This window comes from Canis lupus, chromosome 20 (genome assembly GCF_003254725.2).
Source record: "Canis lupus dingo isolate Sandy chromosome 20, ASM325472v2, whole genome shotgun sequence".
NCBI lineage: Eukaryota > Metazoa > Chordata > Mammalia > Carnivora > Canidae > Canis > Canis lupus.
Window position 1 is genome coordinate 28432211 of NC_064262.1, and position 16095 is coordinate 28448305.

Genomic DNA, 16095 nt, shown 5'->3' on the forward strand with positions numbered 1-16095 from the left:
GGATGGGGTATTAAATCTACACTAAAGAACACAAGACCCACTCCCTCCAAGACCTCTGTTGTCCCTCTGATGTTGACTCTCATAGATTGTCAAAACTTTCCAAGGTGAAGTTGCCTTTCTTTTGAGGAGCAAGAGGTTTTTTTCACTAGCCTTAGTAAACCATTTCCCCTTCTCTCCTTCCAAAAAAAAGGGCCTTGTTATTTGGAATAAAATTTTGTAATAGTTATCAACAGCACTGCCATCTCTGCTGGCATCTATCGAAAGCTTACTATGGGCTAGACTTTGTTCTAAGTACATACGTGCATTAGCTCATTATCTCCTTCAAGACATTGCCAAGAAAAGTGCCAGAATTCCAAATAAATATACCTGATAGAGACCCACTCTTAAAAAACAAATACAGAGGGTGCTGGGGTGGCTCAGCAGTTGAGAGTCTGTCTTTGGCTCAGGTCATGGTCCCAGGGTCCAAGGATCGAGTCCCACATCAGGGTCCCCTTAGGGAGCCTGCTTCTCCCTCTGCCTATGTCTCTGCCTCTCTCTGTGTGTCTCTCATGAATAAATAAATAAAACCTTTTTAAAAAAAACTAGTACAGAGATTCATCTAGATTCTTGGTTGCAGGCTAATCAGGGAGCTGAAAGCCTGAGCCACTTGGTGAAAGGTGGTAGCTTGGATTATGATCTTGCAGGGGAAAAGGCAACCTTCTGGCTCTCTGCCAGTGTGTTTTCCTACTTCCTGTCTCCTCTTCAAGAAGAGAGCATGTTAATTAGATTTATTATGATATATGCCAGTTGAGGCATGTTTATGAGTGGGCAGTTCACTGTGCACTGAAGAGCTATGGCACCCATGTATATATCTTCATTTTCTTTTTCTGTGTGACTGGAGTGACTGGATTCAAGGCCAGTAATCTTGGGGCATGCCTAGCTCTCTCTTGTTTCAAGCATGCCTAATGGTACCAGTTGTTATTTCATATTCCTATATCTTGAAACTTTCCAGAAAGTGATAAAACATCAAAATATGAATTCTGGATTATAAAAGTGGAGATTCTACTTAAATATAAAGCCTAAAATATATGTTTCACTTGAGCATTATCAGAGTTCTGTGCAGGGAGAGTATTAAGCCCTGGCCTAGTAATCATCACAGTGACATTGTGATTTGTATACTCACAAGTACATGGTTGGAGTATACCAAACCCTGTTACAGGTGAAACTTAAGTTCTTATAGAAGTCCATTGCTCCTCATGGTAAATCATTAGGTATGACTTGTAAGTGAAAAATAACAACATGTCAACATCTCCCTAAACATTTTTTGGAAACACACCAGGCAGGAAATCCCTATTGATGAAAGAAACAAGAGAAGAGTATGGAGCTCTTACAAACAGACAATGGGGTAGAATGGGCCCATTCTACTATGGAAACAGAGTCAGCATCACCCTGAGAAGAAGAGAAAGAAGAAGAGCATTCTTATAAGCAGAGCCAGGCCTTTATGTATGAATTTTCCTTTGCTAGTTTGGTTTGCCACATAGGAGACCAGATCTAATTTAGAACATTTCCTCCAGTGTTTATCTTTATAGACCCCTAACCTAGGTGGTAGTATCAAGACCCCCTTGATCAGGACCCATTACATTTCATTTACTTTCCCTTCATTCACCAACCCTTTCTTAACCTTTTTTCCCTACTCACTTTCCTCCTCCAAAAGATGAGGTATCCAAAAGACTCATATGTTTTAGGGTAGCCAAAATTGAAGGAACTTGCTGTTTTCAATTATTTAAAACTGAAAACAAGCTTGTTAATATATAAACACCCTGATTTCAGTCATTCCTACTTATAATTCTCAGAAAACTTCCCAATCTAAAGATAGTGTGTTTTGTGAAAACAATTAAATATAACCCAGATAATCAGCCCAGAAAATCTTTTCAGTAAGGTGAAGACATAATGGTAGCTGCATTTACCAAGGTAAACCAAATTGGAGAATTTGGCAAATCAGGCAAATTATGTACCTAATATATTATATAGCAAAAAATATGTGGGTCCTTTTTTCTCTTTCATTTGCTGGCATGTCGCCATATCCGTGTCAATGCAAAAGACTCAGTTCTCCACTTAGTCCATGTAAACACCAGCATAAACTGCATTTCAATCTATACCACATTTAGTTTCCACTTCTGTTAAAAGAAACAGTATATGTAAGAAATGTGATTACCCTTGTGAATAGTTGGTTTCCAGAATTCACGTCAAATATTTATTGTAAAATATATTGTTCTGTTTTTCTTTTTTATGTTAACTAATAAGGTGGTTTTCTAAAACCAATTCCTGTAAGTAGTATTATTTATCATTCTTAAACATGTTTTATTGCCTGGAGTGAAAGAAGATGTTTTTGTGTGGCTTGATTTTATTATTTTTAATCTTGTGATTGTCCTTTAATTCCATCCTAACTCACTTCATTTCACTTTAGTAAGAATTATCATATGATAAAGAGTAATGATGAAGAGTAGGTTTATCAAAGAAAATAAACCATTTTCTAAGTCCCTGAAAATACTATCCAAAACAAGACAGGGATCAATGAGATAAATGGGCAAATATTCTATTATTTAAGGATCTATTCTTGGATTATTTGGTGTTTTTAATGTTGTTTTTCCTTTTGATTATTTGTGCCCAAGTTCTAGTCATCTCATGTATTTTAAGTCTTTCTGCTATCAGTTGAAAAAAAGCTTAAACCTAAAATCTATTGAAAAATACTTAAAATTTTAACTCCAGTATAGTTAACATACACTTGTATTAGTTTCAGATGTACAATAAATCATTAACAGTTCTAAACATTACTCACTGCTCATAATGATAAGTATTCTCTTAATCCCCTTCACCTATTCCACCCATCCTCCGACCTCCCTCCCCTCTGGTAACCATCAGTTTGTTCTCTATAGTTAAAAGTCTGTTTTTTGTTTTATTGGTTTGTTTCTTTTTTTGTTTGTTTTGTCTCTTATTCCACATATAAGTAAAATCAAATAGTATTGGTCTTTCTCTGATTGACTTATTTTACTTAGCATTATACTTTCTGGCTCCAGCCATGTCATTGCAAATGGCAAGATTGCATTCTTTCTTAAGGATAATATATAATATATATATATATGTGTGTACATATATATATAATAATATAAATATATACATATATATGTCTCACATTTGTTTTAACCATTCATCTATTGATGGACACTTGAGCTGCTTCCATAATTTGACTATTATAAGTAATGCTGCAGTAAACATGGGGGGGGCATATATTTTTTCAAATTAAGATTTTCATGTTTTTGTTTTTTTTTTAAGATTTATTTATTCATTCATCCAGAGAGAGCGAAGAGAGAGGCAGAGACACAGGTGGAGAGAGAAGCAGGCTCCATGCAGGGAGCCCGATGTGGGACTCGATTCCGGGTCTCCAGGATCACACCCCAGGCTGCAGGCAGCGCTAAACCACTGCGCCATCGGGGCTGCCCAAGATTTTCATATTCTTTTGGTAAACAGTAGTGGAATTACTGGATCATATGGTAATTCTATTTTTAATTTGCTGAAAAATACTTTTAATATAATGTCTAACTTAATGTTCTTGTCATTTGAAGGGAAAGGAGTACAACTGTCCTTCATTTTACAGAGGAGGAAACTGAGTCTGAGTCATTAGGTAATTTTTCCAGAGGAACTCTGCTCTTAAGTGGCAGAGGCAGAACTGCCTAGGTTGAGAGTCCAAGCATTTAACTTGACAAAGGCATTCCATAAGGTTTATATTTCTTCTTTTTGGTGCTTGTGAGCTATTTCTAAAATTTTAAAAATAAAAGAAATATTGATTGGAGAGGATTATGAGATGATTACATCTAGATAATATGAAATTTGGTAGGAGATTTAAAAAAATAATTACCGAACTATCTTCTAATAAAAAACACACAAAAACATTAATATGGCCATTAAACTCAGTGTTATTTGATTGTTATATGAGTGACATACAAGAGTGGTTGCTTTTTGCCAAAGCATCTATCAGTTGCCAATGACTCCGATATTTCCTCATATGTGTCGCTTTTACACGATCACAGCAAACACTTGAGAGGAGAATGGTCTAGATGAGAAAACCTTGGGTTAATGTTTCAGTTGTTTCTGTTTCCTCTGGACTTTACTTTTAGTGGGTGGGATTTTAAAAAATTGATGTCATAACTTCTGCTTTCATGATATGGTCTCCAGATGACTGACTAAATTGTATTCCATCACCCTGAGGTTATTCAAGTTTCCTACAAAGCAGAACTGGAGGTAGGAGCAAACATGCAAGCATCTAAAATAACTTATTTGAGAATAATATATATACTTGTCTGTATCAGAATCTATGGTAGAGTATCTTTAAAAATAAGAACATGGGTGTTAACAAAATGTAGATAAATATTAAGATCCTTTGGATGTGTTCTGGGATTACTTTCATTCTTGTTCATCAAAATTTGTATCTAGGAAAGCCACGAGTCTTCGTTTAAATGTCTAAGGACTTCTGGTTGTCATATCTTATCTTCAGCCGTAGCAAAGAGCTATAATATTCCCAAGGACTTTGAATTAACTTTTAGCGAAGAAAAAAGATATCTTTGATACATGCACACTTCAAAAGACAGGAATGCACACCATTTGAAAAAAAAAAGTAAAAGTATTTCTCATAAAATCTGTTTAAGTCTCTCGGATTAAAAATTCATGGGGAGAAAAAAAATTCATGGGGTGGGGGGACAGATTGAAAAGATTCTTAGCTTTAGCTAAGCAATGTTACATTTAATACCCAAATCTTAGGCTTATATGACTAACAAAACATAGACAGTGAGTTTTGTTTTTTAATGAGTATAATTGGGAAAAATAGCCCACATAATGCCAAAGGAGTTTGTAAAAATACAACATAAACATAACTTTTTTATAGCAATTGAGAAGTTCCAAATGGTTCTGAAGACAGAATTCACAGTCACTCTTTTCCCAGTGTCTAATGTGATAACACTTAAATGCCTAAGGTTACTTAAGGAAGAAATATTTAACTGGTAAATGGCCTTTGTTTTGGCCTTCAAGATCACGCCCTCCTCAAATCACCATATTTTCTCTAGATAATGTAATTGACTTTTGTGCCCTAAACATGATCCCTCCACTTGACCAAATGCATTATTATTTCAGCTTCTTCTATTCTCTCCGCTTCTCCCTCATCTACCCATACCCTACACTTTGTACCTTATTTGGTCCCTTGTTTTATCTCTATGGCTTTGCAAAGTACGTTTTCCACTTGTAATATCTTCTTTGTCCACCATTCATTCATATGGTTCCTTCCTTTAAAATTTAACTCTCTCCTTTGAGAAACATGGGATTCTTTTCCATTCCCAGTTATTTCATTCATGCAAGCTTTTTAGCAGTTTACTAACTTGGATTTGTTGATCTGTTGCCTTGAAATAAGTGCTGCCAATCTTTTTCACATGTTTATATTGTATCTCCCAAAGGAGATTATAGACTCTTTAAAAGAATGTTTTTTAAAAAATTCCATCTACCCCAAGCAGCTAGAACAATGTTCAGTTTGTAAAAAGGTGCTGAATAAAGATTGTTGATTGATTGGCCTGCTATGTATTCTGTTCCAGGGAAACCAATAGCACATGATTTGAACATCCTTTACTTCTTTAGAATAATTGAAAAGTGAGAACTGTACAACTGTAATAATTTCCACGTTGCTGGATTATTTGTTTTAAATTGATACAGAATGTGTGATGACCACAGTAGTTATGTCCTTGAGGTGGGTATGGTGGTGAAGTCAAACATAAGCTTTACATATATAACTTAATTCAAAACCTCAAACAGAACTGTTAGAGGGACGTCTGGGTCGCTCAGCGGTTAAGTGGCTGCCTTTGGCTCAGGGCATGATCCAGGAGTCCCGGGATAGAGTCCCACATTGGGCTTCCTGCATGGAGCCTGCTTCTCCCTCTCTCTCTGTGTGTCTCTCATGAATAAATAAATGAATGAATAATCTTTAAAAAAAAGAGCTGTTAGAGTTAATCTGAAGAACAATGTTGTTTTTAGTCCCCTTTTAGCCCTCAAATTAATGAGAAAGCTTCGAGTATCAAAGCCTGCAGTAAACCTCATGGTAAATTTGAAAATACATAAAGACAGCTGTGATGTAAACTTTAAATTCACGCTACACTTTTATAATAACTCCCACGAGTATCTAGGAATAATTCGAGCATTAGAAAATGCATAAATATGGGGGTGGGGGTGGGGGTGGGGGTGGGAGGAGGTGGAGAAAGGTCTCTAGATAGCCTAAAATCCAAGGGTGGCGGGTGTTGGTTTGCTTTCAATCCATCTGCGGGTTGCTGATTAGATTCAGCACGCTGGCCAGCTCCCTTGTCCGCCGGGTTTATTGGCCTAAGTGAAAGGAGCAGGAGGGGAAGGAAGGCACCATCTGCTGCTTTAAATTAATAGATAACCGAGAAGCAGGGATGAAGACTGTAAGAATCAACATATCGGATGTTGATGCCCGCTGAGTTCTTGGGGGAGTCTTTGTCTGATTTCAGGGTCCCCACTCCTCCACCCAGATCCCCCGGCAGCCAGAAAAGAGAAAGGGCTGAGCAACCAGAAACCCTATTTCTCCGGTATGCTTACCTCAGCAGAAAGTGTTACCAGTTCTTGCAACTGAAGTCTATTCATCATAGCTTTTGCGGGGTAGACAAGGGCGGGGCTTCTACCTAAATAGTTTAGCTACAAGGTCCATACACCAATTCAAGATTTGATTCACTTTTATTTTAATGAGTGGGTGTATGTCAATCGCTGGAATCAAAGTTTATACAGGTGGGACAAACCTGCTGCCAAGCCCCACAGCCCACAAGCCCCAGGTGTGAAGAAGCCTGGAAAAAGGAGACAAACTCTTTCTACGTATGGGATCTCACTGACTTCCTCTCCTCATCTGATTTTAGCGTCTCCAAACAGACCGCCCACTCTTGGCTAACAAGAAGTCATTACTGGTGTGTCTCTCTCTTCCAATTCTCCAGGAACTTTTTTTGTCCGGGGGAGGTGAGAGAGGTCGAGGCAATGAGAACGGGGTATCAGGAAGGCAATTATTCACCAAGGGGAGGAGGGGAGGAGTGTGGGAAAGCGTTAGGGTCGGTTCTGAAGCTCTGAGACTTTGGGCCGCCCCCCCGCCCCCCACCCACCCACCCACCCCACGCTCTCCGGGCTCCAGCCTTCTGCAGCCACCCTTTACGCAGCGGACACGGGAGAGTTAAGCCAATAAACACGTAAGCGCCGCTCCCTCCCCAATCGGCAAGATGCCTCTTAGGCTCTTGGCTGCATCGACAGCTTGCAACACTCGGCATCTTTTCTGGAGGCGCCTCCTTCAGCGGCTGCAGATGGTATCCGGCTGCGAGCTCGAGGCTCGCAATTGATTCTCCCCCTTGCCCACCTCGGGTCCACGGACGCACCTCTCCCTTCCCCTCCTCCCCTCGCGCTCCTGGGTCTGAGCCCAGCTCCCGATCGCCGGGCAGAGGCAGCAGTCGCGGCGGCGGAGGCTGAGCAGCAGCGCCCGCTCCCCGATTTGGGGAGAAGCGCGCATCCGGGGGAGCCGACCCCCCAGCTGCCTCCAGCGCCCCCCACTCTTTTGCAACCCCTAGCCCAGGGCTCCGAGGACCACCCCCCTCCCCAGGCGCCACCATGCTGGACCCTTCGTCCAGCGAAGAGGAATCGGATGAGATCGTGGAGGAGGAGAGCGGCAAGGAGGTTCTGGGCTCGGCCGCGTCCGGCGCGCGCCTGTCCCCCAGCCGCACCAGCGAGGGCTCGGGCGGCGGCGGCGGCGCCGGGCTCGGGGGTGGCGGCGGGGCCGGCGCCGGAGCCGGGGTGGGCGCCGGCGGCGGTGGGGGCAGCGGCGCGAGCAGCGGCGGCGGGGCCGGGGGGCTGCAGCCCAGCAGCCGCGCCGGGGGCGGCCGGCCCTCCAGCCCCAGCCCGTCGGTGGTGAGCGAGAAGGAGAAGGAGGAGTTGGAGCGGCTGCAGAAGGAGGAGGAAGAGAGGAAGAAGAGGCTGCAGCTCTACGTGTTCGTGATGCGCTGCATCGCCTACCCCTTCAACGCCAAGCAGCCCACCGACATGGCTCGCCGGCAGCAGAAGGTAGGTGCGCCTGGGAGGCCCGGGAGCTGCGCCGGGACGTCGGCAGGCGGGCGGGGCGAACAATGGGAGCTGGCGGCGCAGCTGGCGAGGAGGAGCAGGAGCAGGAGCTGGAGCAGGAGCAGGAGGAGGAGGAGGAGGAGGAGACCGCGCCCTGGGGAAGGGGCTACCAGGCCCCCTCTCCGCGCCCCGAGCGCGCCTAGACCTGCAGGGGACCAGCGGTGGGCCTGGACCTCGGCGCCGTGCGAGCCCACCTGGGAGCGCTGGGGCCACAGGCGGGCAGGTGCCGCGCTACGGCCCGGGAGGCGCGGGGAGTGACTTGCAGCCCGCGGCGCCCAGAGAGGCCTTGCTCGGCTGCCGGGCTCCCGGCACTCTCCAGCGGCGAGCGGCTGCGCTCAGCTCCGGGCCCGCCTTCCTGGGCGTGCGCTCGGCGGGCGGGGGCACCCGGCAGGTGGGGGCACCCTCGGCCCGCGCAGCCGAGAGAGCCGCAGGGGCAGGCGGGAGAAAGCCAGCCGGGAAGGCGAAGCTTCCAGGCTCGCTGCTACGGGCGCCCTCCTCCCCTCGTCGGGGTCAGCTGATCCCCACTAGGGTCGTCTAAGGGTCCCCGGGCGCCGCTCCCCGCTCGGGCTGATGCGCCCCTCCCCCCCGCACCCCATTCCTCATCCCCTTCCTCCTTGACCCCGGAGCCAGGGCACTCCCTCCGCTCCCTCGGCCGGGGTCAGCTGCTCCGCCTTCCTCCCTCTGACCCTCTTCCCTTCCCAAGGTGACTTCGCCGCCACCTTCTGGCTCTCCGAGGCCCTCCAAGCCCAGCCGCTTTGGGCTTGATAAAGTGCAGCTGCAAAAAGCTTCGCAATTACAAGCATCAAAAGCTTTTTGTGTCTGAGGCTGGGGCAAGGCTGAGGACTGCCTTTGATGTGGGGAAAAAAAAAAAAAAAAAAACCTGCCTATTTCTAAGAGCTGTTCTCCAGCCAGAGGAAGGAGGGGGAAGGTTCCTGCAGGATAGGGCAGTGGCGGGATCCTAAGAGGAGGTCAAGTCCCCGGTTGGAGTGAGTTAGTGAAGAAAGTCAGCATTCCGTGGCCTCTTTTAAGTGAATTTGCCAATTCTGTTTTGAAAGAATAGCCAGTGAAGCCCCCAGAGGGACAGTTTCTTAAAACAGTGAATTTCTTGGTTGCTATCACTGAAGACCGAATTCCATGTTGCTGTAGTAGTGTTAGGCTTTCCTGTATTCATCCACCCTTATCTTAAGTGAGCACAGCTTTCTCTGTTTGTTTTGCTTATACGTGTACACACACCACCCGGCACTGATGATTTATTTCAGCTATTGCAAGCTTGGTTACCAGTTTTATTAAAAATACAACTCATTTCCTGGTTAGGGAATAGCAGGTGGGCTACACCACTTTTTGCCCCTCCTCAGTGGCCCCTTGCTCTTTCAGCCTCTGTTGACTACAGTAGACAAAAGTATCCTCAGATCATTAAAAGTTTTTGGATTTTCTAGTAAGGTTGGGTGTTGGGTTTGTGTACAGGGCCTGATATTTCAAGATTCGGCTTAGAATTATGGTGATTGTGTCTTCAAAATCTATTAATAACAGCACCAAACAGAGATGTCCTATTCCTTTGGCAATGAAAACTGTTGTGCTTTAAAGGGAAAATATAAAACAAACTTTATCAGCCATAAGGCTCTAGAGCTCTGTCCTTTAAATAGAGGCTAAAATTCAGCACTGGAATAGGGAGAGAAATCCGTTCTCACAGTGGCCCATTTCTCCCTAAACAGAAACTTCAGTCACCTGAAAAGATCATCATGAGACTAAGTTTTTCTGGTCTGATGGCATGTTTTACCTGAATCGATTCAAAACTGTGGTTTTGAGGGGCAAGTGGGCTCAGTTTTTACACATGACCTTAACATCAAAGAGACTACAGGACAGATTGATAACACTGGCATTTGGTCAAACTATTTTTAGTTATTGCAGCAAACTAGTGCTAAATGCATAGTGGAGCAAAGCTGCCTCAGGGCTGTTGGCTATACTGCGAAGCTGAATATCTCTCTCCTTATTACGAAAGAAAACAACCTTTCCCTTTCTGTACCTTTAAGTTTTTAATGTCTTTCTGGAAAAGAATGTTCTACTATCTTTCTCCCAAGTTGAAAGCTTGGAACTTTGATGTATTTTTTTTTTCAATGGGCAAGCACTGAAAGTGACAGAAATGTTTGCATAAACATTGTGGTTAAATTTAAGTCTAACCAATAAGATTGATAGACCAAAATTAGTCTTGAAGAAATATAAACTGGCTGTAAACTATACACAAATTTATAGTACAATAGAAATGAATTAATTAGAAACAGCTAGAGGAAAAATGATGTATATGAAGGAATAGAGTGACATGGAGGGAGTCAGAAGACTGCCTGTGAAAAAGTCGCTGCATTGGGAAAGAGAAGAGTACGTATTGTCAAATCATCATGCTGTTCACCTTAAACTTACACAATCTTGTATGCCCGTTATACCCCAACAAACCTGAAAAAATATAATATTGTGCCGAGTATAATACACTTTATGAAACTAAATGGTTATGCCATAACACTAGCTGCAGTTTTTCAAGAACCTGCTATGTGCAAGGCTCTTCATGTAGAACATTTTTTAAAAATAAGCTTTATTTTTTAGAAGAGTTTTAGATTTACTGAAAAATTGAGAGAATAGTACAGGGAGTTCCCATATGCTCCTGTCCAGTTTCCCCTATTAATATCTTCTAATAGTATGGTACATTATTAAAGAGCTAATATTGATATATAGTTAACCAAAATAGGTAGTTTATTGAAATTTCCTTAGTTATTACAGTTGTTGTTTTTTTGTTCTTTGATCATTTTAAATTCTCCTAGCTCTAACAATGTAGGAATTACCATCTTAATTTTCAGAAGAGAAAACAGACTCAGAAGGTTTTATAATTTGCCTAAAGCACTACTTAGGAGAACAATTGGAAACTGAGACATGGGATATTCTGATTTCAAATTCTGTCTTTTTAATATGTGACACTGGCCAGAAATATTCTAGAGAGAAAAATAGAGTCCCAGCATCCTGACAGCATGTCAGGTATAATCCGCCCCCCTCCACCCCCATCCCCCCAACACACACACAGGGTTTCTTCTCTTTGAGTTGAGAGAGCTCTGCATCTTTCCTTTCAGTACCTATCAAAAAATCAACACAGGTAAAATGGACGTTTAGGTATTAACCTCATAAAAAGCATGAAGGAAAGAGATGAGCTATTAGCTGGTAAATCACAACACCAGACTTGTCAGGCTTTCTGTGTGATTGAAGCTGAAGCTTGAAAAATAATAATAAATAAATAAATAAGTAAGTAAGTAAATAAATAAATAAATAAATAAATAAAAAGTATTTTAACCAAGAAGAACAATTAGAAAGGATTGGAGGGAGGAGGTACCATTACTGGATCATTTTGTTAGTTAATTTTTTTGATTCCACCTTTCCTGGGGAAAAGAACGTCTGGTCATTCATTAATCTTCCATTTAAAAGAAGGGACTTTAGACTGTGTGAAAACATATATTATCATTTACAGGTATACCTTTCTTGTATTGCAGTGAATCTAAATATAAAATGCTAGTAGTGATAATGAATAGGCAAAACAAATATCTAGCCTTCAGACTATCACAGTATATGTTTCAGCTGCTCATAAACGACAATTTGAAAAACGATCTGTGCTTTTAGTTTTCCTCTTTTGTCATAATGGTAAAGTGAATTACCTAGAAGTTGGCATGGCAAAGCTGTGCCATATGTTTCTCAATTATGTAGTAACGGCGATGAGTGGCTACCTCAAGTGAACTAGCTACTTATAGATGTTACGGAGGGAATGTGAAAGTAGACACTATAAACAATACTGTGTAATATTTAGATTGACGTGACCAGTCTTTTAATTGGTTAGGAATTACAATGTCTGGATTATAAATGAATATGCGTGCATATATACTTTTGTGTAGCTCTATGTCTGTGTGTATGTATATGATGAGGGACAGGGGTAATCCTGAAATCATGTTTCTTTTATATGAACTCCTATTTCATTCAAGAGGACTATATGTGTAGACCAAATGTGTTGTAAATTCAAGCTACTCATTTCTCTGTGATTCACCTTATGTCTTGCCACGAAATTATGGCTAATGTTGAGTCACTGTTGAGCCATAGAAATTTTGCCTTTATTCATTCACTTATTTGACTCTGTGAATTGTGGTCATAGTTCAAAAGCCTATACCTTTCCTAAAATTTAAGACCTGGTCCTAGTTAACCATAGATGTGCATGAGTGTAGGTATATATTTTAAATCCATAATAGTGGTTCATCCATTCAGATATGCTTTGAGATATTTGGGTTAGCTCTACTATTCAGAATTCTTAAGAGCTGCCTTGTCAATGTAACATATGATTTGGATTTTTGAAAATAAGTGTTCTAACCTTTTGAGAGAATGAAATAGTTATTAAGCCAGGATTCCTTCAAAGAGAAATTGTTGCTCTCTCTTCATCAGAAAAAGAATTGAAATCTTTATATATGCTTTTTGGCATTTTCCTCCCAATCTCCTTGGTGCAATGGGCAGGAACTGTTTTGAACTACTACCAGCAGAAAAATCCTGAAGATGAAGAATACCAATATATATATATATATATATATATATATATATATATATATATATATATATATGAAGGCTCTTGCCTTATTACATTCTTGGAATATAGTCACGCTTCCCTAAAACTGGACTGAAGAACAAAGGAAATTAAATCCTTCATTCCTGAAGAATTGTACTGTGTATAGTGGTAAAAGTCAAATGATTCATAGATCTTTCCCCTACAAAAGCAAATTTAATATCCAATCATCGGCTATTGCATTAAAATATAATCAATGTTTGTGATTTGGGGCCAAGTTTCTAAACAGCTTAGGCTGTGTAGAATGATTAAGAGAGTTCTACTAACTTACAACTAAGTTTTAAAAAGATGACTAGTTACTCCTTGCACCAAGCACTCTCTCTCCCAGGCTTGGTTGCAGAACCAGAAGATACCTGTGAGATATGTCCCTGATTTGGGGAGCATATGTTCTAGTTTAGAAGTTAACATATACACCTGTCAAATAAGTTGAGAATAACAAAGTGTTTAATTGTAAGATGCTGGTTACAAATATTAAAGTATAGGGAAAGAGAGAGTGTGCATGTGTACACACAGGATTGGGTATAATAGTAGGGAAAATCTTCATGGAGGAAGTAGACTAGGGTTAGGTCTTAAAGGATTTGTATGATTTGTATCAGCCTAAGGAAAGACAGGTATCCCAGTCTAGAGAAGAGCATATGGTAGCAGTAATGTGGAAAGGAGCCATTTTTTGTGTGACAGTGGTAGTCCAATTCTTTTGGTTCCAAGTTACAAAAACCCAACTCAAGTTGACTAAATCAAAATGAAAACAAAGGGGATAGGAAAGATTTATTGGTGTACATAATAGAAAAATATCCAGTGCCAGGTGACTATAAGCATGGCTGGATCTAGAAGGTTCAAATAATTTCCTTGACAGGATGAAGAAAACTGGATGATGAAGAGAATGTGTGTGTGTGTGTGTGTGTGTATTGATATTTTTATTTATTTTATTTTTTTATTTTTAATTTTTTAAAACATTTTTATTTATTTATGACAGTCACAGAGAGAGAGGCAGGGACATAGGCAGAGGGAGAAGCAGGCTCCATGCACCGAGAGCCCGACGTGGGATTCGATCCCGGGTCTCCAGGACCGCGCCCTGGGCCAAAGGCAGGCGCCAAACCACTGCGCCACCCAGGGATCCCGTATTGATATTTTTACATTCAAGATAAGGTAGTGTCTTCGAAGAATCTGAGACAAATCAAGTTAGAGTTCCTTTTGTCCAACTAAATTTTCAGATGAGGCGGTTAGATCTTAAAAGTTTATATGACTGCAAACTACATGAGAGCTTGTAAATTGTGACCTGTGAGCTAAAAGTGAACCACAGGTATATTCTGTTTTGTCTACAATACCGTTTACAATACAATACCGTTTTCAGTTGTCAACATTTAAAACTATGAACTTATTTCATCAAAAAATGTGTATTTCTGGCTTCTTTTATAACTGGAAGATGTGTAAGTAGAGGTTGAGGCTGAGTTTTTATGGGCTTGCAAAAAGCAGTAGAAATAAGACTACCAAGCCATCACTTAAATAATGAAGTGTTGAACACTTTTAACTAAAATTATGCTTGTTCTAAGATGGATACCATATACATCTGGATGGTAGGACACTGATTCTTGCCAACACCATCTATTCTTGCCATTGTTGCACAGATATTGATGGTCTGACCCTGGCCCCTGTAACACATCCAAGGAAGGATCTGGGATTTGGAACTCTGTGTTCCTTGTCTCTGGCAACAGTTTCCTTGTTAGGATCAGATTTAGTTTCTGCAGAATTGGAGAGCTGATGATCAGAATTACCTTGCTATTTTTTCATTTGTCAGTCCAAGAATGTGATAGAATTCCCTGGTATTAGCCGTAAAGAAGGGAGGATGAAGTCTGTAAATGGTTTGAAGTCTTGTCGTTGCACTTGACATATGATGGACAGTGAAGAACATTAGTTAGGAACATAGACTCAGAAACTTGAACCCCTGGGTTTGTTCCCTGGCTGTACCCTAAACAACTGCCTCTGTGATTTTGGGCAACTTATTTAACCTCTGTCTGACTCAATTTACTCATCAATAAAATGGAGATAGTAGTGGTACCTTCATCATTGGTTCTTATGAAAATCAAGTGAGATGATACACTAAAGCTTTTAGAACAGTGCCTGGCATGTGGTAAGTGCCGTTTAAGTGTTCTTATTATTGTTAAGTTGATAGGTGTTATTTTTATCTGTAAAAGGACTGAGAAAGTTAATATATGCAAAGTACTGACCATAGCAAGCCTTAGATTCATTATTGCTGTCATCATTGTGATCATGATCATTATTGACATGATAAGCAGACCTGGATAGCAGTGGTTACCATCGTAGCATCGTCTACAGAATAGATGGGGTTCAGGGTACAATATATCCCTATTTCTCTTTTACTGAAATACTTCACCAACTCTACAGGTCCCCAGTCTCCGATTCAAGACCCTGGTCAATTTTATAACCTGGTGACTATGTGACCTTGGGTACATTATCCAGTCTCTTTAAGTCTTAATGTCCTCACCAATTAAGTGGAGGAAAATAATATAGAGGATTGCAAGGAAAAAAAAAGTTAATTGCTTAACAAGTCCTTAATGTGGAGTAAATATTGAGCAAATGTTATCAGTAATAGTAATTCCTGCATTTTTGTCCACCAAATGTCACCATACTATTTCATACTACAATATCTTTGCTCATGCTATTCTTTATTATAGAATGTCTTACCTTTCTTCACCTGATTTGCTCTTGTTCATCCTTTAATTAAGTCAGGTGTTCTCTCTTTTGGGAAACTTTACCCAAATCTAAATCGTTTCTCAACTCCCTAGTCTATTTCTACATTACTCCCTGTATATTATATTTAAATTACTTTTTATTTGTATGCCTCTCTCCCACTAGACTGTAAGAACTCCAAAGACAGGCACCACATTTACTGTTCTTTGATCCCCCATTTTCTGAAAACAGTGGTTGGCACAATGTAGGTACTTGTAAACATTTAGACGTGAAATTGCACACTGATGTTTTCTTTCCTAGGGAGCTTCTAAAGAGAGGAAGTTAAAGAGTCTTGAATATAATTCACCTCTCTTTTAGGCACAACTTGTTTACTTTTATAAAAGTTTCCCCGTGAAAAACATGAAAAGCATACCAATTGCTAAATGGTTTCAAAATAATTTATGTAGCAGAAACATACTATTGATTACTTCCTGGTTTAGCTTGTTTATACCAACAATGGATACATTTTGATATATTATGAAGAAGTGTCTTCTTTTAAAGACCATAAGTAATTATGAATTTCCTGAAAT

General features: G+C 40.9%; 1 protein-coding gene across 9 annotated transcripts in view; it reads left to right on the forward strand.

Moving 5' to 3' along the window:
• Positions 1-7276: 7276 nt before the first annotated feature.
• The window catches only part of CADPS (calcium dependent secretion activator), a 460562-nt gene continuing 451743 nt past the window's right edge, over positions 7277-16095 (forward strand). For 4 of the 9 annotated variants that reach the window (XM_035703531.2, XM_035703534.2, XM_049097817.1 and 1 more), the window contains exon 1: positions 7279-8124. In XM_035703531.2, coding sequence (XP_035559424.1) covers positions 7675-8124 — 450 coding nt within the window. In that variant the 5' untranslated portion in view covers positions 7279-7674. Of the gene's footprint in view, positions 8125-16095 lie in introns of all 9 variants that reach the window. The other 5 variants (XM_049097818.1, XM_035703542.2, XM_025456442.3 and 2 more) reach the window with 3 other exon arrangements.